Source organism: Dermacentor andersoni, chromosome 2 (genome assembly GCF_023375885.2).
Source record: "Dermacentor andersoni chromosome 2, qqDerAnde1_hic_scaffold, whole genome shotgun sequence".
Lineage (NCBI taxonomy): Eukaryota > Metazoa > Arthropoda > Arachnida > Ixodida > Ixodidae > Dermacentor > Dermacentor andersoni.
In genome coordinates, this window is record NC_092815.1 from 192,170,985 (window position 1) to 192,193,133 (window position 22,149).

Below are 22,149 nucleotides of genomic sequence, written 5' to 3' on the forward strand. Positions count from 1 at the left end.
TTCTGTCACGTTCCGCAAAGACACAATTGAAATCTCCCGCCAGGATTAGTCTACGCTCGCATTTCAAGTATACGTCTCAATTTCATTAAAAGAACGCTTTCGCTCTTGAGCCTTAGTTGGTGCATAAAGACAAATTACTCGCCAATTTTCTGTAACAGGGAAACGTCAGATACAATGAAACGGCCTTACTTACAGGTAGACACCGACTGCACTACAGCACCAAGTCTCTGCCGAACTAACAAAATGCATCCCGAAGACACCCCCACCGCACGGGCAACACACACGTTACAGCGTCTCGCGAAAGGACGCACCATCCGCTCTCTCTAGTTCTCTCTCTCCACTTTGGTCTCCTGAATGGCTACAATATCAAAATCGTGCTCCGTTACGAGGCGGTAAAGTTGGTTTTGCCGTCTCTTGGCACGAAGCCATCGGACGTTGAGTGGTGCAATATTTATCTACCTCTCTAAGTACTCCATATTGGCGAGTGACACCAGACCGAGCCGACGGCGCTCCCCTCACAGACCCTGCCTTGTAGGATCACACAGTCCAGTCGACGCTCAGGGCGTCAACTTGCCGCCGCCGCGTGTGAGCGACGCCGACCGCTGATAGCTGGCCAGACGAGGCTTTTCGGTTCCAGTCACGTTCCTGCGCCTCTCCGTTGCTCGCAGCCGCGTGTCTTGAGACGCCGTGCTTGCTTTATTGAGTCGGCGCTTCGCAGGTGTTGCCTCGGCGTCCATTGCAGCCTCGTCCGTCGAATCACCGTCTTCGAGCGTCGCGACGGCCTCGCTTACTGCCGTCTTGAGTTCAGCTGCTTCCCTAAAAAGTGGGCTTCAGAAGGGCGCTCTGCCTAATTTTCTTCCTCTTCGTACTTTCCTGTCGAAGCGTCTGCCACAGTGGCGTCTCCTGCCCGAGCGTCTGCAGCCCTGTTCTCTTGCGAACCTGCACAGCTGGTGGACGCCGCCACTGCGGCATGGTCGCTGATGGACGCCACCATCCCAGCCACGCTCTCCGCTTCCTCTTCGTCCATGAGCATCTCGCTCCGGTATACCTCACCACCTGCGCTTGCAACTCTGGCGTACGAGCGAGTACAATTAGCCTGCTCGTGCCCGAACGCTCGACAAGCTGCGCACCTGGGCACTCACGTCGGATGTATCCAGTATTGTGACAACGAAGGTATAATGGGGCACGTCCAGGCACAACTAGTAGCGCAGTGCCGCTACCAAGACGCATCTGATGTGGGATTCGGTCTGGTGCCACACCCTCGCGCAGCAAAACACGCACTAGACGCGTCGTTGACTCGGCGCCCTCAAAGTCCTCGGCCTTCCACCGATCACTGATGTCTTCCTTTACCTCGCCGTGCTCTCGGAAGGCTCGTCGAATGGTATCAGAGGTGACGTCGAACGCGATCCAGCGTAGCTTAATCCTGAGCTCTTGCCGCGCCGGATGAATGATGAGGCATGGCCGGTTCTTCACCAGTAGCGGTTCGGCGTCTAGCAGCGTCTGCTTTCCCTCATATCTTCATGTTTAGCAGCCATACGTGCGACATTTGGTATGCACCAATTCAACCTACCTGCTTAATTACTCGAGCATGTTCCTCCTTTCCCTTTCATGCATTCCCCTGTGCTTTTAACCACATTCTCATGCTTCTTCTGTTACTTGCCTCTTCACATAATGTATGTCTAGCCCGCAGACTGCGCACACTCCAGGTATACCTGCTGTTCTGGGTGCTTCTTGCTCTGCCCATTTTCTCGTGAAGGCCTCACCATCGTGAAGTGGACAGCTTGGAGGCTGCACATGTCCTGTGGGCTTTTCTGCGGAGCTTTATGCTCCCTTTGGCAGCATACAATAAACTGGTAGCAGAGGGACAATTGCGCATCACTGCCGAATCCACATACATTTCATATTCCAAGAAGCGCGACTTATAGCCTACAGCGTTCCGGTTTCAATTCCATTACACTTACTACATCTGTCCTCGGTACCATGTCTGTATCCTCCAGGCTTAGCTTCCAATTTCTTATTTTCTTTATTAGCTTTTTCTTAGCATTGCTTTGGGCTGCTATTATAGGCCCTATTCATTCATTCTAGATTGGTTTTTATGCCCATTATATTTGATGCTGGCTAACCCCCATTTTTTTTTTTAATCTGGGGGAAATAAGAAGGCACTTGCGGGCGGTACCCATACGCAGGAACCCAGGCGATGACAACTTCAAGCGCTCAACGACAATCTAAAAGCAGCCTGCCACGCTACTGTCATGTATCACCTCGAAATCGCGAACTGTCTTTGGAATTCGATATGGATGGGGGGGGATAGCGCGAACGCAGTCCCCCACTACCAAAAATTGCATGCCCCATCTGCCCCAGTTTGGGGTAGTGGCAGGGGTCAGCACGGGCGCAGTGCAATGCCCGCGCCTCTCCCTGGGGGCACCGCCTCGCTGATCACGGTTACCCCGGCACCAGGTAAGTATGCCTAGGCAGCGTCGCGACATCGGTGCACACCCCCGGCGATCCGACAAGCGGCGCCGGTGCGGAGTTGACGACGACTGAAGATTACTTTTGCCTCCGAATATAATTCGATGCGCCTTGGAAGGAATTGAAAGCAGAAATGTACATTGCAGAAGTCTGTAAAGCTAAATTTGACGTGACCTGCAGCTGTAATGAGAGAGGCCGCAATTTTGAGTGATTATCATGCTGGTTTCTGCGAACGCAGAGAAGTTCTCGCGCCACCAGAGGCGCCACCGCTGCGGTCGTTTCCGAGGTGGTCCTTTCAAAACATAATTGTTCATATCAGGCAGCCCAAGGACGTTTTTAAAAACAGTGATCCAGCCAACCGGCGATGGAGACGACCGCTCACAACTCCAACAAGTGACGATAGACGAAACGTGTGCGTTAGGATAGAACGATTCGTTCTATCCTAACTTACCTAGCTTAAGACCAGCCTTTCACACGCACCGTGTGCTCTCAGGGCTTACGCTTTCTCGAACTCGCTTCTACCACCACCATCGCCAGTTCTTCCTCCCTGGAGTTTTGTACAGCTGAGTGATAACAAGCCAACTGATATACATCGCCCGACATCAACTCACGCGGCGGCGTCGCTTCGTGACCGAATTGTAGCTCAAGATGCCCACCTGCCGCTTGGCTCCATCGTCCTTTACGTTGATGCAAGCATTAAGGGCTGTGAAACAACCACTGCAATTTATTGCCCATGCGCACCTGCCCTTAATAAGACGACCCGGTTTCAAGTCCAAGAACCTCCTTCCTCCTTTTGTGCTGAGCTCCTTGCTATCCGAGAAGCGTTGTGCTCTGTGGCCGCCTTTCCCATGGTCCCCACGGCCCGCATCGTCATCCGCACTGATGCCCTCCAGGCGACGCGGCTTCTGCGACGCGTCAGTCGCAGCCCTGACATATGCCAACAGATCCATCTTCTGGCGGCACGCATACCGCAGCCAATATCTGTCGAGTGGATCCCACGCGACCTTCTAAGCTTCCAAAGCCGCGCGGAATCTGCGACCCGTCTAGCGACCTCTCCATCGTCACTGCCTCAACTCTTTCACCTAGATGATGCCACCCTCCTTTTCACAAGAAAGGAGCACCTCCGGCGCCGCACACGTGCTCTCATACCTCCGTGTGCGGTAAACCTCCCCCGCGGTCTTACCCGTGCAGAGGAGGTTGCGCTTCGGAGGATCCGGGTCGGGGTAGCCCTCACTCCTGCCGTGACTAGGAAGTGGCCGCACTTTCGCCTGCTATATCCTCGTCCTGAGTGTCCACTCTGCAAGTCGCGAAATGTTGAAGCCGACATCCACCACCTGCTGTGGGTTTGCCCTGCACTGAAACCGACGAGGCTGCGGCACCTCGCAGCAGCGGGACTCTCGCCGCATAATCTGAGCCATTACACTGCTTGGACGCAGGGACCGCATTATCGATCCCTCTTGGACTTCATTAAGTCAGCAAATATTTTTTCATTCATTTAATCATCCTTATTCACCCCCATCACATACCCTTGTATGCCCTGAGGCATTTATCCTCGCATTAAAAAAAAAAAAAAAAAGAACGATTCGTTTAACTGCTCAATTACTGTGCGGTCAATTTCGTGAACGCATGCCCACTCGGCTTTAATGTAAATTTCGGCAACTGCAGTGATATCTAAAAAAAATAAAGCACATGAACACGTCTGTGCACAACACAAAATCCCCAGAAGTCCGCGAGTAAGGTACGACACTGCGAACGTGTCGTCGCCTTGGCTTCGTATCCTGAACTCGTGACAAGTATGACAACGCGTTGGGGCCGGCTGCATGCAGTTTGAGTAACTGCAGCGTGGTAGACGCAAAATATTCCACAGAACATGTAAAAATAGGAGTCTGATGCTAATATAAAAAGAAAAGACACTGACTCGAATGTAGGGAAAAAAAGAAAAGAGAGATGCGTCGGCCGGGAATCGAACCCGGGCCACCCGCGTGGCAGGCGAGTATTCTACCACTGAACCACCGACGCGACAAGGCCAAGCGATGTAGAGCACGGTGTAGTGTAGAGGCATGTCAGCGTCACCATACACGACGGCCGTTTTACGGCCATCCGGCAGGCACAGAGGACATCTAGGAGACTATGGGGCCACCTAATCGTTACTTCGGCAGGGTCGCTGTCGCCTGAAAGGGAGGAAGTACACTCGCCAGCTGCAAAAATGAAGTTGTTCGCGGACCGCACCCTGTAGTTCTGGATCGAGCGGCCGTGGCCGTGGTGACCACTGTGATGTGAACTTCCTAGGTGGCGCTCGCGGCAGATATCGCAACCTTTAAAATTACGGCGAGACCTTACTGGCTCCGACGGGGAAACGCCGAGGTGCTCGGGCGCACGACGTCGGCTGTGCAAAGCCCGCCGAAGTGATAACACCGCAAGTGGCAACTATTTTTGGAATTTGATATGGATAGGGGGATAGCGCGAACGCAGTCCCCCACTACCAAAAATTGCATGCCCCATCTGCCCCAGTTTGGGGTAGTGGCAGGGGTCAGCACGGGCGCAGTGCAATGCCCGCGCCTCTCCCTGGGGGCACCGCCTCGCTGATCACGGTTACCCCGGCACCAGGTAAGTATGCCTAGAGAGCGTCGCGACATCGGTGCACACCTCTAGCGATGCGGCATGCGGCGCCAGTGGAGAGTTGACGACGACTGAAGATTACTTTTGCTTCTGAATATAATTCGATGCGCTTTGGAAGGAATTGAAAGCAGAGATGCACATTGCAAAAGTCTGTAAAGCTAAATTTGACGTGACCTCCAGCTGTACTGAGAGAGGCCGCAATTTTGAGTGATTATCATGCTGGTTTCTGCGAACGCAGAGAAGTTGTCGCGCCACCAGAGGCGCCACCGCTGCGGTCGCTTCCGAAGTGGCGTTTTCAAAACATAATTGTTCGTATCAGGCAGCCCAAGGACGTTTTTAAAAACAATGATCCAGCCAACCGGCGATGGAGACGACCGCTCACAACTCCAACAAGTGACGATAGACGAAACGTGTGCGTTAGCATAGAACGATTCGTTTAACTGCTCAATTGCTGTGCGGTCAATTTCTTGAACACATGCCCACTCGGCTTTAATGTATCCAGCGCATTTCGGCAACTGCAGGGGGACAGCTAAAAAAAAAATGAACATGTTTGTGCACAACACAAAATCCCCAGATGTCCGCGAGTAAGGTACGACACAGTGCGAACGTATCGTCAGCATGGCTTCGTCTGCTGAACTCGTGACATGTTTGACAACGCGTTGGGGCCAGCTGCATGCAGTTCGAGTAACTGCAGTCCTGCAGACGCAAAATATTCTACAGATGTAAAAATAGGAGTCCAATGGTAATATAAAGAAAGTGGGTGACGAAAGAAAAACATTCACGAGAAGGTCGAAAAAAAAAAAAAAAAATGCGTCGGCCGGGAATCGAACCCGGGCCACCCGCGTGGCAGGCGAGTATTCTACCACTGAACCACCGACGCCAGATGGCGAAGTGGTGCCGCCATTCAGTGTAGAGGTATGTGAGCGTCATCATAGACAACGGCCGTTTTGCGATCATCCGGTAGGCACAAAAATTTTCTAGGACACTAAGGAGCCATGTAATCGTTACTTCGGCAGGGTTGCTGTCGCGTGAAAGGAGGCCAAGTACACTCGCCAGCTGCAGAAATGAATTTGCTGTTCGCCGTGGTGACCACTGCACGAACAGTGGTGTTGAGCGGACCGTGCAAACTGCCATTCGGTTTGCAAACAACTGCACTGGCAATTGGGCTGAAGAGCAGATGAACAAATGAATATACTGTACTGAAAAGTGCGGCCTTGTGCATTAAGATATACATTGGCACATAGCGTCTGGGTCCTTTGTCTGAACTTCCAATAGCATGAATTACCGCTAACTTAAATGGCCGGGACGAATTTTTCGTTGTAAGTGCGAAGCTTTAAAATTCTTTCTGATTGGCCCTCGGAGTCCTTGAGAGGTGATTATTTAACGCGAGCCATCCTACCTTGTCTAATGGCTCTACAGAAAGAAATTACTTCTGCAAGGTTTCTTTCTCCCCCCCCCTCTCTTTTATACACTGAATCCCAATGATTCTAAGGAAGTAGCAGCGACGGAGGCGATGTAGCCGGCTTCATTCGGATGGCAATAACAAAACATCACCCCAAGAAAGCATTATGACAAGGGGGAAAAAATGACACTAGAAAAGAGAGAGAGCGAGAAAAAAAAAAAAAGCTGCGTCGGCCGGGAATCGAACCCGGGCCACCCGCGTGGCAGGCGAGTATTCTACCACTGAACCACCGACGCTTTCTTTTTTTTTTTTTTTCCCTCGTTTATTACATAACACAATGAAACGCATACAAAACAAATCACTTTACGTGTAAAAAACGCGATTTCTTTGTAAAAACCTCGAATCCCTCCCGAAAACTCTTCGGTTGAAACAAAATACTCTGTCAGCCGTCTACTCAGCCTCATTTGGCATACCGTGCGCAAGAAAGAAAGAAAGAAGTCGAATCGAGTGTCAGATTTCATTCAGTGCGCTTTTCGAATGATTATCTGTCCAGTGTGAACAAAAAGAAACTGTATTGTGCTTTGTGCGATGTTCTTTTCCCAGTGCCGTTGTACAGGTCCTTGTACGGTGGAGGCCCACGCAGCGACGTTTCAAAAAGAGTGAAGAAAATGCAGGTCCCGCCAGGAACAAGAACCTTCTTTTTTTATATTCCACACTGGAACATTACCAGTTAAGAAGTTTTTGGAGGGAACGGGAGTATTCTTACCGTGGGGAACGCACTGCTTAGTTTGCAAGCAGCCAGAGACAATAGATCAGTTTTTTTTTAGACTATTGGGAAGGCGTGTTCTTCTGGGATGCATTGCAGAGGACACTAAAGAAAGAATTTCCACTAGACCCGTATGGCATCCGTTACTTAAGCATAGATAACGAGGATGGGGTGCCTTTTGATTTAATTATGCTCTTGGGCCTCCACTGTATTTGGCGCGCGAGAATGGCAGAATACCATGTCGATAAAGATGCGCAGCCTGCACGTATGTATTTCAGGGAAAACATGCACTGGTTTGTCGCTATCCATAAAGCGGCAGAGGAACCACCCGAGTGGCTCCCCAAGAGCCGTTGGTAGCATTGCGCGAATTTTGTTTAGACTCAGCCAGCACAATGCTGGTCGAATATGTGCACATTCAGCAAATGTATGTTCTACTTTTGTATTCGTTACGGTGATTGTTGTCTCTTGTGAAACTATGTACCACAGCCAGGCAATAAAGAAAAAAAACCTGTAAAAAACGCGAGCGGTGCACTGACCAGCTCACACCAAAGGATTAAAAGCGTTTCAGTTGAGCAAGGTCGTTCATTATTGGGAGCCACTCTGGCTGTTCCTTTTGAGCCTAAAACACATCTCTTATATAAGACACGCTTTCCATAAAATACTCGCGTGCACCCAGAATAGTCTTATCTGTATGCCTAAATGCCATTCGATTTTTCGATATACTGTGTAAGCTGATAAGCATAAACATATCCCACGGCACTTCGTCTCCGCTATCTACCGATAGAAATCGTATGCCGTAAGGCGATATGAGAAGTTGCTTTGTTTTAAGGTTCGTTGCAAGACGTCCCATTGAAATACAGCGTCTGTGCAGTGAAGGAAAATGTGGTCTGTAGTTTCCGGTTTTCTGCCGATTAGACAGTTGAGGGACCGCGGGACAAATATTCCTTTCTCTTGAAGCCATGACATTACGGGCAGTGTGCCAATGTGCAGCTGAAAGAACGTTTTCATTGAAGGCGGCACCGAAATCTTTTTAACACTCTTCAGGATATTCCGCGCCGACACAGTGTATGGAACGGTACACCGGTATAGGCAACCAAGTGTCCATGAGGTCTTTGTGAAGTTCTTTCCTCCTAACATCAGCCAGATACTGCGCAGAAAAACTAGCTTTCATACATTGAAAAGCGCGCACAACCTCCCACAGAAACCCGCGCACGCACACGTGTTTCACAGGGCTGGATGATACAACGTATTCAGGTAGTGCTTCTTTCGGCCGAATTTGCATTACCGTACGCAGGAAGGCGTCTTTTTGGTCACGGAGCAACATAAATCTTGCCACAAGTTACCCGAGAAACAGATGAGTCAAGCCTAGGCCCCCTTTTTCTACGGACAGAAAGAGATTCGCGCGACTTGGCCTCTCCCAACACGATCCCCAAATGAACACTGCGAAAACTCGGTGCATTATCTGGACGCTGGTCCGTGACGTACACAGTGCCTGGAGCACATACCATACCTTGGCTACCAAAAAAAAAAAAAAAAAAAATTGCGTTCTCGTGTGCGCTCAGTTTCCGCTTCCCACTGAACGCTCTCGAACATAACGGGCGCATAATGCCCGTGACAGAAGCCGAAACATTTTCCCCAGTTTATCACGCTTCCGGAGGCTTTACAAAACCTAGCCGCGTCCTTTACCGCTTCAGTCACACTTTCCATATATCTTCGCGAAAAATGGCGATATCATCCGCACATGTAAGCACTAACTTCAGTGGACAACATCGTGAAGCCACGCACTTCTTAGCTTGATGTAATTTTCAGGCAAAACGATTCGAGATACAGTGCAAGCAACAATGGAGACAATCGACACCCTTACCCGCCGCGGTTGCTCAGCGGCTATGGTGTTTGGCTGCTGAGCACGAGGTCGCGGGATCGAATCCCGGCCACAGCGACCGCGTTTCGATGGGGGCGAAATGCGAAAACACCCGGGTGTTTCGGTGCCCGTTAGATTTAGGTGCCCGTCAAAGAACCAAAGATGGGCGAAATTTCCGGAGTCCTCCACTACGGCGTGCCTCATAATCAGGAAGTGGTTTTGGCACGTAAAACCACATAATGGATACCCTTGTCTCACGGAAGAACGCTACAATACAATACTTTCACTCAGTTGCTCATCAACAATAATGTTTGCCGTAGAATCATTATATGCAATTTTGACACCTTCCAAGAGCACTCGGCGACATTTAAATGTTCGAGGATAGAAAACAGAATGCGGTGGTTGACGCGGTCAAAGGCATTTTCCTTGTCCAGTTGCAACATGGCTACACGTTAATAAAATGCATTGCAGCATTATAATATGCTCCGTGCTACGTGAATATTTATCGTTATCGTACGTCCATCAATTCCGCACGTTTGGTGCGGGCCTGCGATAGTTTTTATTAATTCTGCAGCCTTCTGCCCAGAACCTTCGTGAAAATCTTATACTCCACATCCGTGAAACTTATGGGCCGTTTGACTGGCAATTTTTTTAACCGGGTCATCACTCTTCGAAACCAGGATGACGTGATTTCTTCGAAAGGACGGAGGCATGATCTGCTTTTTGTATGTTTCTTGAACGCTGGGTAGAATATGCGCATGTCACACTTCAACGATTTGTAAAACGCTGCGCCCAGCCCGTCCGCTCCAGGTCATTTGCTGGAGCTTAACTAGTCGACTGCGCGCTCTACTTCCGCTGCACAAATCGCTGCCTCCAGCCAAAGCTTGACTTCATCATCTAAGATAGGCATCAGTGCCAGAAACTCCGCCGCGAGGCCTTCTTCAACACCTGACTCGTGACCCAGTAGTCCTACGTAATAATCAACAAAAGCACGTTGAATAGTGTTGGAATCACGAGCCGTTTCGCACTTGTACTCCCTCTTTTATCTCGTTCTTAATTGCGTATCGCTTTTCGTCGCAGAGAGATCGTTTTGTCGGCGTCTCGCCAAACCACAACTGTTCTGCACGTGCGCGTATGGCCGCTCCTTCATATTTCTCTTTGTCCATCAGTTCTAATTTATTTTTGTTTGTTTCATTTCTTTTGCACACTGGCCCGGCCGCGCACTTTACAAACTGAGCAGCAAATTTAGGCGATTCAGAAATGCTTTTTCTTCTGAATTGTCACTTTGGCGTAGCGCACTCGCTCTTTCATAGCGGTCATTTTTATTTCTTTAAAATGTTCCCAGTTTGCAAACGGTCCATTTTTTTCTTTTGCTGTAAGCACAAAGCGTTCATCCTCGAGAAGCTTTACATTATATTTCCATAGTTCTCAGTTCAACTTCGACCTTTTGGTATTCGTTCCTACTGTGAACATTACCATGCTGTGTTCGCTCAACGCAACGTTTTTAACGAAGTAGTCACTGCACATTGGGACCACGCCAGCAGAAACATAAACTCTGTCAAGTCTTGCATGGCTTGCTTGTTGGAAATGTGTGAACTGCAGACGGGCATCTTGTTACAGGGCACTCCCGACGTCTTCCAAATTGTGTTCCATTACAATTGTATTCAAAAGTAACAAGCTTTGGTCTCGCATGGTCGTGTTAGTAACTCTGTCTTCGGGCATGCACACACAGTTGAAGTCACTCATAAATATATCTAGGAGACTTCAGATAGGGCTGCACCATTTCGAGGAAAGCTTTGCGCTCATTTTCCCTATTTGCAGCATACACACATTACGCGCCACTGTAGGTCGAGATGGGAAAAAACACACATCACAAAACGCCCGGTGTTGAAAACTGTTAACAGATTCTTCAATAACAGCTAAAGAATTCCGAATTAGAATGACACACCCTCCCGACGTACCAACAGAATGACACACACATATATATACATTATACCGGCTTCTAAAAAGCTCAACTATGCGGTTCGTCTGAGCTTCACTTGCCACCTTAGTCTCTCGCACTGCCACTACGTCCACATCATTGTCGAGCAGGAGGCGACTTGAGACTGACCAGTCCCCTTACATTAAACGTGACAAATTTAAGCGCTGCTTCTCTTCTGACTGCCATGTGCGCTACAAATAAAAAAAAAAGACCGAACTGCTTCGTGCTCACCATCAGTCTTAATGCACCGAGAAGAGAAGTACAGCAATGTTTGCCTCTCAAGAGTTCTCGAGCACACCCAAGAGGAGTTCGGGCTATCCGCAGCACGCTGCCGCAGCCTCGGCGCGCTGCTCTTCGTAGTCCCGTCGTGCGTCGCCTCTCGTCCTTTGTCAAGCCAGAAGGGTGCCATGGTTTCTACGTGGTGTAGTCGGCGCCGGCTTTTTGTCAGGCGGGATGCTGGGCTTCGGGCGAAATGTCGCCCGGCGCTGTCTCCTCCCTATTTAGGGGGTGGTTCCTCGATACTTTCAGAAGGATGTTGAGCCTCTTCGAGGCAGGCCTGGTCGCGTGTCCTCTTTGCTGGCGCGCTACTCATGCTTGGTTAGACGACGTAGATGCCTTCTCCGTCCTCTTCAGATTTTCAATCTTCAGTAATAGTACTTTGACCTTCTTTTCGTTCCGCTGCATCAACCTTCGCGGCTACAGCCTGCATCGACGCAGTGGTCTGGTCTTCAGGTTGCGTTGGGTCGCGAAAATCCTCGACCTTGTATAGGGCCTTGCTCTGACATCGGCGTGCAAAAGCAGCGTGTTTAAAACAATTCGACCTGTTGATGGCCGCGGCAAAATAATTTCGTAATCCTTGTCACCCTAGCCAGAAAACGTGTTTCCACGGCCAACCTGGGGCGCTGATGCCGTTCCGTTGGAGCACATGATGCACAGGTCCGCCACGCTCGGTGGCCTAGAATCTTGATTTTGTTCAACAGTGGTCTACATCCTTTACATGCAATGCAACGAGCGGGCGATTGGTGTGCTCCTTCTCTTTTCCTAATTGACAATGCCTGCTCCCCTGCGCGTTCACTCACGCTGCGCCCTGTTTGGCTCACATATACTCGTCCACATATTAGCGGGATTTGATATACCACGCCCGTGGTACCTCTCACAAAGGTTACGGAATGCTTTATTCCGCAACCGCTTCGTCGGGCTTCTTCTCCGCTTATCCTCGGACATAACCCAGCGAGCTTAGTTGTGGCAGCAAAAACGACAGCGACGCCATGTCTTTTTGCCACTTTTCTTTAATGTTGTGGGCGACTTCGTGCATACATGGCACAACCATGGGTTTCTTTCTCAGCAAGTACTCAGTGCTGCTGCCATGTTTTTGTTTTCTTTTACCTTCTTAAGAAGGTTCTCGGCCACTACTGTGATGACCCCACAGGAGAAGCCGGCTGAAAGCAGCCTGTTAATTTGATTATGAAAACTGTCTTGCATTGCATGCGGGCATGATTTTGTAAGAGCAGGTTTGAAGCAGGAACTTGCAATCACCCCCTTAACTATCTTCGAATGCACAGAATCATAAGGTAAAACCTCTTTCTGTGCTCGTGGTGCATAGGGCCAGCATATATGATGCAAGCCGAACTGCAGTTTAAGACCTAAGAAGTGCAGCGAACCGTTAGTAGGAAGTTCGTGCGTGAAAGCCCAACCCTTTCCATATTCTCTAGGACGGGCTAAAATGCTGCTCACTGAATCAGTGCAGGTCCAGGTACTTTATTTGGATACAATTAAAAAGTCGTCAACATATCTAAAGACCTTTTTTCCTGTGTTCGTTCATCATAAGGCGCAACTCTTCACAAAACGCAGCCACGCACCAACTTGCCCAGCAAGAAGTTCTTCTAAACTTTGTTATGGAAGTTGCTATCTACTTTTCGTAGCTTCGCTCTCTATCACACCAGCTCATGTATGATCGTGTACATATACATACTGCATGCTTTCTTTCACCACATTTAAAAATTTGTTTGGCCTTTCTCTGTTAAAAAGTATCTGAACTGTTTTCTCTCTCTTTTTTTTTTTTTTAGCGTTGGCGTGGCTGCAGTGCTGCTGTCACCCTGCAGGGAGTCGGAACCGCTTGTCAAGCTCACTCCTCAGCTTTCAGGTTCTACTCGTTTGTGTAAAAGAAAATCAAACTGAATTGAACTTCACCAGTGACAAGCAGCAGAGAGTATACCCCAACGCAAAGGTTCCGCCTAGCTACTGTTGTAATCTCAGCGCTGACACCCGTTGTTGCAAATGGGTCGCAAGCCCCAAGGGTAGCGTTGGCCTGGCGGCCTGGGGCACAACTGGAAGCATCCGAAGGTCCCGGCAAAGCATGAGTCGACTGGTAACAGAACAACTTGTTTATTCTAACATCGCAAAAGAGCGGCCGGTCAGGTCGACCGAAGTGGAGAGACGGGAGTGCACGTTACTCAACAGAAGAAATCGGAGCCTCTCCCTTGGCGTCCGGGGGCAGCTGCTCTTATACTCTCGGAGTTGAGGGCAAGAGGAAGGCCTCGTGACGAGACCACGTGACGGCGGGGCACGGACGAGCTGAGAGACACGTTGAGACGAGTGTAGTGACGCAACCGCCAGCCCAGCGCCGGACAGACCTCCTCGCTTCACACTTGGGGAGCTCCTCTCCCCGGCTGCCGCGCTTTGACAAGCGTGGGCACACACACACATACGCACACACGAAGACACGTGGCACTGAAACACGCCTGGACGCGCTTGGCGGGGAGGCTTTGCGGCAGCTCCGAACGGGCCAAAATGTCCGCCGTTTTGAACGAAGCCCCGGCGTCCGTTGCATCCGCGCCGGCTATACCGCGCGTCGTAGGCGAAACGTAACACTACTCAAGGGGAAGGAAGTAAGTCATGAAGTGGTACACCGGTTTTTTTTTTTGTATTATAATGGAAACAATCATGAGCAATTCCACTCTGTGAGGGTAGAATACCAGCGAAGCTGTTTGACACATGACGCAGAATGTTGAACAAACGTACTAACACATTTACCGTCCTGATGGGTGGTCTTCGTGACGAAAGTACGCACACACATCGTCGCCTCACCTCTGTGTTATTAAAGGGACACTAAAGGGAAAAACGATTTCTTCTGTATCAGTAAATTACCGTTCTACAACACCCAAAACACCGCTCTTACAACGATAAGGCGTTTGGTAAGCCAGAAAAAGCGCAAGAACGAAATACGGGTGGCGACGCCTACTTAAGTGCTCGCTCCTAGGGGCTCTGACGTCATGGATTTTGATGGCATCTTCTAGGGCCTACTAATTATATATAGCGGTACAGATTGACTACATTGTGTTCTAAAGGAACCGAATATTAAACATGGCAAGTTTTAGGAACCTTTATTCAGCCAACGCGGCTCAAATACGAAAACATACTTTGGAATCCCTGACGTCACGCTGACGTACAGGCGCTGGGGTTTCGGCGCGAAATTCAAATACTGATACTTGGACCTTCATTTTCTCATTTAATAATCAAACTATTTTTTTTTTTAAATGACTGCCTGCAGGGTTCTCAAACAATGCTTCATTAGTCTAAACTGATTTACATTTCACTTTAGTGTCCCTTTAAATGAGTAAGCATTTGTATGCCCACCCAACGAAAAATCTATCCATCCCATAAGACAATGAATGGCTCATAGCCCCGTAAGCAAGCAAAAAAATCTACCCGAGTATACTGATCCTGAAAATGGTGCCTTTTAATAATTATACTACTGAAAATGCGTATACAAGTGATGAAACGTATCATCATCATAAAAACTTTATTGTAAAAGTGAGGAGTTTGGGGCACGCAGGCTCCTGGGCCCCTGCACGACCCCACTGCACTCAAGTGTTTATGTTGCTTCGGTCCATAACGCTGGCAGCCCGATCAGTAGCCATGGTTAGCTTTTGCATAGAATGGAGCGATTCTGCATCAAGAATCGGGAGCCGAGTTTTCGCAGGCGCAGAAATGTTGACGGGCACGAAAAAGCCACGAAGCCCTAGCCTTAAATAGCTGTGCTGCAATATTAAGCACTTGAGTGTAGGTCTAATCAGCGAAGCGCCCCGTCGGGGCGCCACATGGGGGGGCACATGACATACTTCGCGCGAGTTCGATTACAAGAGGAAGCTTTAGCTCGGGCCCAACTCCGACGCGGCCTATTCAAATATATGTAAAACGCAAAAACGTTTTTCTCAGATAACCCCTGGACCGATTTTAATTAAGTTTGTTGCGTTTGAGAGAAAAAGCTAAATTATAGTGAATGTTGGATGCGGAATTTCGATTTAGGGCCTGAATTTTGTTTTAAAAAATTTCAAATATTCGACCGTTTGAAAGAAATAGGAGCACGAAGTTTACGAATTCATAGCTCTGCATCAAGGACAGATATCGCGGTTCTGCAAACGGCATCCATTAGATCATTCAAAGCGGACAAATTCGATATGTCATTTTACATCTTACGTGAATTTGTTACGTTGGTTACAAGGGTTCTGCAAAAGCTGCATTTCCATATAACAAATTTTCTTTTATATTCATGTGTAACATATCAATTTTGTCCGCTTTAGATGTACTATTAGAGGCAATTCACAGAATTGTATTACCTTTTTTTCGTTGTTTAGTAGAGTTGTAAACTTCATAGCTTCGTTTTTTGCCGATTTTTAATAAAAGATTGATCACCTAACTCAAAAATTCGAAACCAACAAACACTACATTTTAAGCTTTCAAATGCAACAAACCTCGTCAAATTTGGTGCAGTGGTTGCCGAGAAGAACGAATTCTCCTTTTACATTTAATTTAGATAGGAGCACTCGAGCTAAAGCTTTCTCTTAAACCTGAAGCGCTTAACGACAAACAAAAAGCAGCCTGCATACGCTACGCCGAAATGGTACAAAGTCTGCGGCAAACACACATCAGCATTTTACAATGCTGCCTGACGTTAGAGGATGTTTGCATGAAACCCGTCTAGGTGACACACACGAATACCCCAGAGTAAGAAACTATTTTTGGAATTTGATATGGATGGGGGGATAGCGCGAACGCAGTCCCCCACTACCAAAAATTGCATGCCCCATCTGCCCCAGTTTGGGGTAGTGGCAGGGGTCAGCACGGGCGCAGTGCAATGCCCGCGCCTCTCCCTGGGGGCACCGCCTCGCTGATCACGGTTACCCCGGCACCAGGTAAGTATGCCTAGGCAGCGTCGCGGCATCGGTGCACACCCCTGGCGATCCGACAAGCGGCGCCTGTGCGGAGCTGACGACGACTGAAGATTACTTTTGCCTCTGAATATAATTCGATGCGCTTTGGAAGGAATTGAAAGCAGAAATGTACATTGCAGAAGTCTGTAAAGCTAAGTTTGACGTGACCTGCAGCTGTACTGAGAGAGGCCCCAATTTTGAGTGATTATCATGCTGGTTTCTGCGAACACAGAGAAGTTGTCGCGCCACCAGAGGCGCCACCGCTGCGGTCGTTTCCGAGGTGGTCTTTTCAAAACATAATTGTTCGCATCTAGCAGCCCAAGGACGTTTTTAAAAACAGTGATCCAGCCAACCGGCGATGGAGACGACCGCTCACAACTCCAACAAGTGACGATAGACGAAACGTGTCCGTTAGGATAGAACGATTCGTTTAACTGCTCAATTGCTGTGCGGTCAATTTCTTGAGCACATGCCCACTCGGCTTTAATGTATCCTGCGCACTTCGGCAACTGCAGATTGACATCTAAAAAAAAAACAAAAAAAAACATGAACATGTCTGTGCACAACACAATATCCCCAGATGTCCTCGAGTAAGGTACAACATAGTGCGAACGTATCGTCAGCCTGGCTTCGTCTGCTGAACTCGAGATATGTTCGACAACGCGTTGGGGCTAGCTGCATGCAGTTTGAAGGTAGGGAAAAAAATGCGTCGGCCGGGAATCGAACCCGGGCCACCCGCGTGGCAGGCGAGTATTCTACCACTGAACCACCGACGCGATTTTTTTTTTTTTTTTCTTTCTTTCATGGTATTTATTATAGTTGCATTCAACCAGACGTTCACCAGTTCTGCATAGTCAGAGAATGGAGGGCACAATAAAAGTCACACACAGAAAAGGCAGCGTTCATACTGTGAGTAGAAACGTTCTTGTCACTTTAGAAGGGTGGCAAGGATAAGCACCTCACCAAAATAGGGTACCAGTCCGGTTGTACACCGAGTCCATCATAAACCTGCTTTAGGTGTAGTGTCATTTGGATGAAATTTGCCCTTGTAGGTACAACCCTTTCGGCGTTTCTGTCCATCATTCGCGTTTTCCACAAACTGTGCATTCCCATGAGAAAAAACATATCGAAAGGTGCACTATTATCAGAGGTTGGCAGCAGGTATCGCACAGTATGAGCGTTAATTTCAAAGTCTTTCTTTAAAGTCCGTTGGAGGACATCCCAAAATAGGATGGCGTCAGTGCAGCTAATAAAACAATGTTCAATTGTCTCTGGTACATCACAAAGGCGACAGTTAACAGAAGAGACAAAGATACCCTTTTTTTGTAGCCATGTTTTAACCGGTATGGTTTCACTATGAACTTTATAAAAGAATGTTTTGCAGCAAGGGGATAAATACATTTTGCGAACTCGCTTTAGCACATCGTGGCCTGGCAATTTAATGTATATTGATCGGTAAAGTGGAGGCGGAAATAGCATGGATAGTAAGTCTTTGTACAACGTTTTGCGCGACACAGAATACAAGTATTCAGTGGAAAACCGAACTGTCAGGAAACGAACCGCCAAGTAAACTTCTTGCATGAACCCCCACAAGCATAAGCGCGAAGAAAAACTTGAAGAAACAACTAAATCAGGTAACGCATTAACAAGTGTGACTTGCATGTATGAACGAATTACAGGATGGGAAGTATCGCGAAAAAAGAAGAAACGAGACACTATGTGCCGCACATAAAGATGTACTAAGCCCAGCCCACCTTCACTAACAGGCCTAAAAATATTGTCTCGCCTCATGGGCTCAAAAGTTGAAGACCATACGAAGGTTGCAAAGATACGGTGAAAGCGTTGGATGTATAGCCTAGCGCAATGGATAACTTGCAATACATAGAAAATTTTTGTTGCCAAGAACTTATTGCAGGCTTCGGCTTTCCCAAAAATAGAAAGTCGTTGTGGAACGAATGTCTGGGCGTAACTTTGTAGTACCGAAACCCGTTCTTTCCAATAGTGTGCGCTTAATTTATATGCGTCTAGCGGCACGCCAAGATACTTTGGCGGGACATCAGTCCACTTAACGCCTGCAAACTGTTCTGGTGTATAGCACCATGAGCCAAACCATAAGCCTAAACTTTTTGAGGAGTTCATTCGCGCTCCTGATAGGCTGCCAAATTCTTCTATTTTCGATACTACTTTTTCAACACTGGACTTATCCGTGCAGAAGAACGCTAGATCGTCTGCATAAGCTAAGACTTTAACTTCATTACCCAGTATATTGAAGCCATGGATGTGACTGGACTGAATTACGCTTAAGCATAGCGGTTCCAGGTAAAGAGCGAATAGTAGTGGGGACATCGGGCATCCTTGTTTTACTGATGAGCAAATAGAAATGGGTTCGGAGAGTTGGCCATTAATAACTAAACGAGTAGTACAACAGGTGTAGCAAAGCCTAACGCCTTTGAGCACAATGGAGCCAACATTGACATGCTCCAGAAGGGAAAATAAATAGGAGTGACTGACACGATCAAAAGCTTTAGCAAGGTCTACCTGGAGCATTGCAAGCTGCTCAGTGGAACCATAACAGTATTGAAGAAGGGTACGGGCGATATGTATGTTAGTTTGGATTGATCGGCCCCTGATTCCACACGTCTGATGGGAACCAATTAGAATTGACATCGCAAATTGCAATCTATTGGATAGAACTTTCGCAAAAATTTTGTAATCCACGTTTGCCAATGTGATTGGTCGATAGCCTTCTACGGAACGCAGTTTCTCTTTATCTGAACTTTTGGGAATTAAAACTGTGTGGGTTTTGCAAAAAGACTGCGGAAGGGCGTCAACCTCTAAACTTGTAATAAGAATATCCAATAATATGGGGCTGACAATTGATTTGAAAGCTTTGTAAAATTCACTTGATAGTCCATCGGGGCCGGGTGTTTTCGACAAAGGCAACTGATCAATAGCTAGCTCAATTTCTTGAATCGTAAGGCTACCACTGATGACTGCACAGTCATCATCCTGTAATGGTTTGACAAGAGATACAAAACTCTCTAAAACTTTTGCATCGTGATCGTCCGGAGGTGCACTAAACAACATAGTGTAGAAAGTTTCGAACTTAGAAATTATGTCATTAGTATTTGTTAGAAGACTACCTTCGGAGTATATTTCCGGAATTACTTTGGAAATACCGTGACGTCGCTCGTCAAGTAAAGCTTGGCGTGTTGGTTGCTCAGATTGCAGAGCACGCCTGTTTCGAGATCGAATTCGCGCACCTCTGTAACGTAGTGCGTCATACTTTTGTAACTCACATTTAATGTTTTCTATGTCGACAATGTAAGTGCCTGGCATTTCGCATTCAATCTCATAAAGGCTACATAGGCTCTTAAGAAGCGTTTTTTCTTCATTCTTTCTATAGAATGATTTCACTGATCCAATTTCTATAGCCACTGTACGAACCTCTTGTTTAAAGAGTTCCCAAGCAGCAAATAATGGCAAGTCACTAGAAAGGGAATTGGTTAGAGCCATGCGCACGCGATTAATAAATTCCTGATCATTTAGGAGCTCAGAGTTAAGCTTCCAGAGTGCCCACTGTGGTCGGAAATTAGTTACAGATTTTTCACCAATGTTTGCGATAACCATACAATGATCAGAGAATGAAACGGGGATAGTAATGCAGGATAGTCCTCGAGAGAGGAGTGATGAAGAAACATAAATCCGATCTAGGCGGGCGTAGGAACGACCTTGAATTCTTGTATAAGAGCGAGCTCCCTGTCCCGACACTCCTACATCAACGAGCCCTGAATTTTCTATTATGTTAGACAAAACTTCACCACTCCTGTCCCGCTGAGGGTTAAAGCCGCTTCGATCGTTCGGATCACATACACAATTGAAATCTCCCATTAAAACAATGCAGCGATCACAGTCCAATAGACTAGACACAGTATCAAATAAAAGAGTTCGTTTTGCAGTGTCATTAAATGCATAGACGTTGACTATGCGCCATGGCACACCCTGCAACACAAAATCACAACATATATATCGACCTTCAGTGTCGACATGATAACTAAATGCTGAATAAAGTAGGCTCTTTTTCAGAAACAGGAAACAGCCCGCGGATAAACCAAGAGCGTGTGAAACGCAAACATTATACTCAGACAGAAAAGGTCGCAAAGCCCTTTCTGTCTCGTCGTCACTCTCAATCTTCGTCTCCTGCACGGCGACGAAGTCGAGGCGCCTCCTAGACAAAAGCCGGCGAAGCTGCGCCTGTTTCTGCAAAGACCTAAGGCCTCGTACGTTCAAGGTTGCGAATAGAAGTTGCTGGGACAGGGCCATGGTGACTACCAACTATTTGGACCTAATGATCTATGTGATCAGTCCTAGAGGGCAACGGTGAGGCTCCCTCCGAAACCCCACCTGGCCTTCTGGACCGTGATCGTCGGCACTTTCCTGAGTGTTTCGATGTTTTGCGGCGACGTGCTTTTCTTGTGGTACTGGTCGTCTCGCTGTCTGTGCTTGATTGCGATCTGTTAGTCGCACGGCGCTTCGGAACTGAAGTATCCGCGTTACTTCGTCTGTCCTCTGCCGGCTCAGCGCACGTGTCCAGATGCTTGGGTGCATCAGATGAGTCACCTCCGGCTCCCTCATTCGCTTGCTGGGCAGAAGCTGGCTCCGTGGTAGCGGGTGCTCCTTTGGGTTGTTGCTTCGGTTGGTCATCTTTCTCTTCGCTACTTTCTTTTTGTACGGGCAGTTCTGCGATGCCATTGTGACTGTCTTTAACAGGCAGAGGGGCCTTACTGGCACAGCGGGTCTCCGCAGAAGAGGGCACGTCTCCCGTCGCGTCAAGAACCTCCGTAACGTCCATTATGTGCTCTTGCAAGCTTTCATCCGGAGGCTTTGTTCTGTGTCGTAACTTATCGGCGTATGTTACGACACATTCTTCAGCTGTGTGGCCAAAGCGCCGGCAGGTTTCACAACGTGGGGTTCTGCAGTTTCGGCGAATGTGCCCCACCTTGTTACAGCGCAGACAAAGTGGGGGCCGGCCTGGAATTAATACGAGACTCTGCACTCCACAAACAGGTAGTAGATGTGGAACGTCTCCCACGCTCACTCCATCGGCAAGAGTCAACACCACGTCCCGATTTAACGTACGCATTTGTTCCATCTCCGATACTCTCCAGCTTTCTGCTGATATAGACTTGACTTTCCCGTAAGCCTGGAGCGCATCTCGAATGTAGTCATCTTCCAAACGCTCAGGAAGCCACAAAAGCTTCATTTTAACTTCCGTGGGCTCAGGATCAATGACGACGCAGCGTCTACCTTTTATGGATAATTCCCCGCATGCGACTCTCCAGCTTTCTGCTGATATAGACTTGACTTTCCCGTAAGCCTGGAGCGCATCTCGAATGTAGTCATCTTCCAAACGCTCAGGAAGCCACAAAAGCTTCATTTTAACTTCCGTGGGCTCAGGATCAATGACGACGCAGCGTCTACCTTTTATGGATAATTCCCCGCATGCGACTAGCTTTGATTTTGTCATCCCTGATTTGCACGTCACCATCCACACGTGCGACATCTGAAATTGTCCGATGGAACTTATTTCCTTCAGGTCAATAACGTTCCGAAGGGCGTCTCTGAAGTCTTGGGCTCTGTACGGTCGACCACTTAAGTCAGCATGCAGGAAAACGGAGTCCACAACCAGCTTACCGGTAGGAAGACGGGGTAACACAACACGGTAGTCATTGCTGCTGGCTGAAGCCTGAGCAGCACCTCGGCCAGGGGCCGATAAATCCTTTGAAGCGGAGAACATGAGAAAAGCGACCGGTCGGAACGCCGTCTTCTTCTTTCTCC

The 22,149-nt window shown here is 48.2% G+C and overlaps 1 protein-coding gene and 7 non-coding genes across 8 annotated transcripts; all 8 read right to left on the reverse strand.

The window, feature by feature from the left end:
- Nucleotides 1–557: 557 nt before the first annotated feature.
- LOC140215869 (uncharacterized) lies at nt 558–22,137 on the reverse strand. Its single transcript, XM_072286205.1, has 5 exons — nt 21,793–22,137; nt 20,898–21,618; nt 1,143–1,516; nt 870–1,056; nt 558–816 (listed from the first exon to the last, which is right to left on the reverse strand). The coding sequence occupies exons 1-5, from the start codon at nt 22,106–22,108 to the stop codon at nt 558–560; spliced, it is 1,857 nt and encodes a 618-aa protein (XP_072142306.1). The 5' UTR covers nt 22,109–22,137.
- Nucleotides 2,302–2,465, reverse strand: LOC126541057 (U1 spliceosomal RNA). Its single transcript, XR_007601626.1, has one exon. It is a non-coding gene; the product is annotated as a U1 spliceosomal RNA (small nuclear RNA).
- Nucleotides 4,418–4,488, reverse strand: TRNAG-GCC (transfer RNA glycine (anticodon GCC)). The gene has a single exon. It is a non-coding gene; the product is annotated as a tRNA-Gly (tRNA).
- Nucleotides 4,921–5,084, reverse strand: LOC126541069 (U1 spliceosomal RNA). Its single transcript, XR_007601628.1, has one exon. It is a non-coding gene; the product is annotated as a U1 spliceosomal RNA (small nuclear RNA).
- TRNAG-GCC (transfer RNA glycine (anticodon GCC)) lies at nt 5,898–5,968 on the reverse strand. The gene has a single exon. It is a non-coding gene; the product is annotated as a tRNA-Gly (tRNA).
- TRNAG-GCC (transfer RNA glycine (anticodon GCC)) lies at nt 6,716–6,786 on the reverse strand. Its single transcript has one exon. It is a non-coding gene; the product is annotated as a tRNA-Gly (tRNA).
- LOC126541045 (U1 spliceosomal RNA) lies at nt 16,138–16,301 on the reverse strand. Its single transcript, XR_007601620.1, has one exon. It is a non-coding gene; the product is annotated as a U1 spliceosomal RNA (small nuclear RNA).
- Nucleotides 17,017–17,087, reverse strand: TRNAG-GCC (transfer RNA glycine (anticodon GCC)). The gene has a single exon. It is a non-coding gene; the product is annotated as a tRNA-Gly (tRNA).
- Nucleotides 22,138–22,149: the final 12 nt, after the last annotated feature.

What these genes read in the sequence shown, in the direction of transcription:
- LOC140215869 (XM_072286205.1), bottom strand. Translation starts at nt 22,108, where the DNA reads ATGTTCTCCGCTTCAAAGGATTTATCGGCCCCTGGCCGAGGTGCTGCT. An exon ending in CAATACTGGATACATCCGAC is followed by an intron (nt 1,057 to 1,142) that starts GTGAGTGCCCAG and finishes TTGCAAGCGCAG; the next exon opens with GTGGTGAGGTATACCGGAGC. An exon ending in GCAGACGCTTCGACAGGAAA is followed by an intron (nt 817 to 869) that starts GTACGAAGAGGA and finishes CCCACTTTTTAG; the next exon opens with GGAAGCAGCTGAACTCAAGA.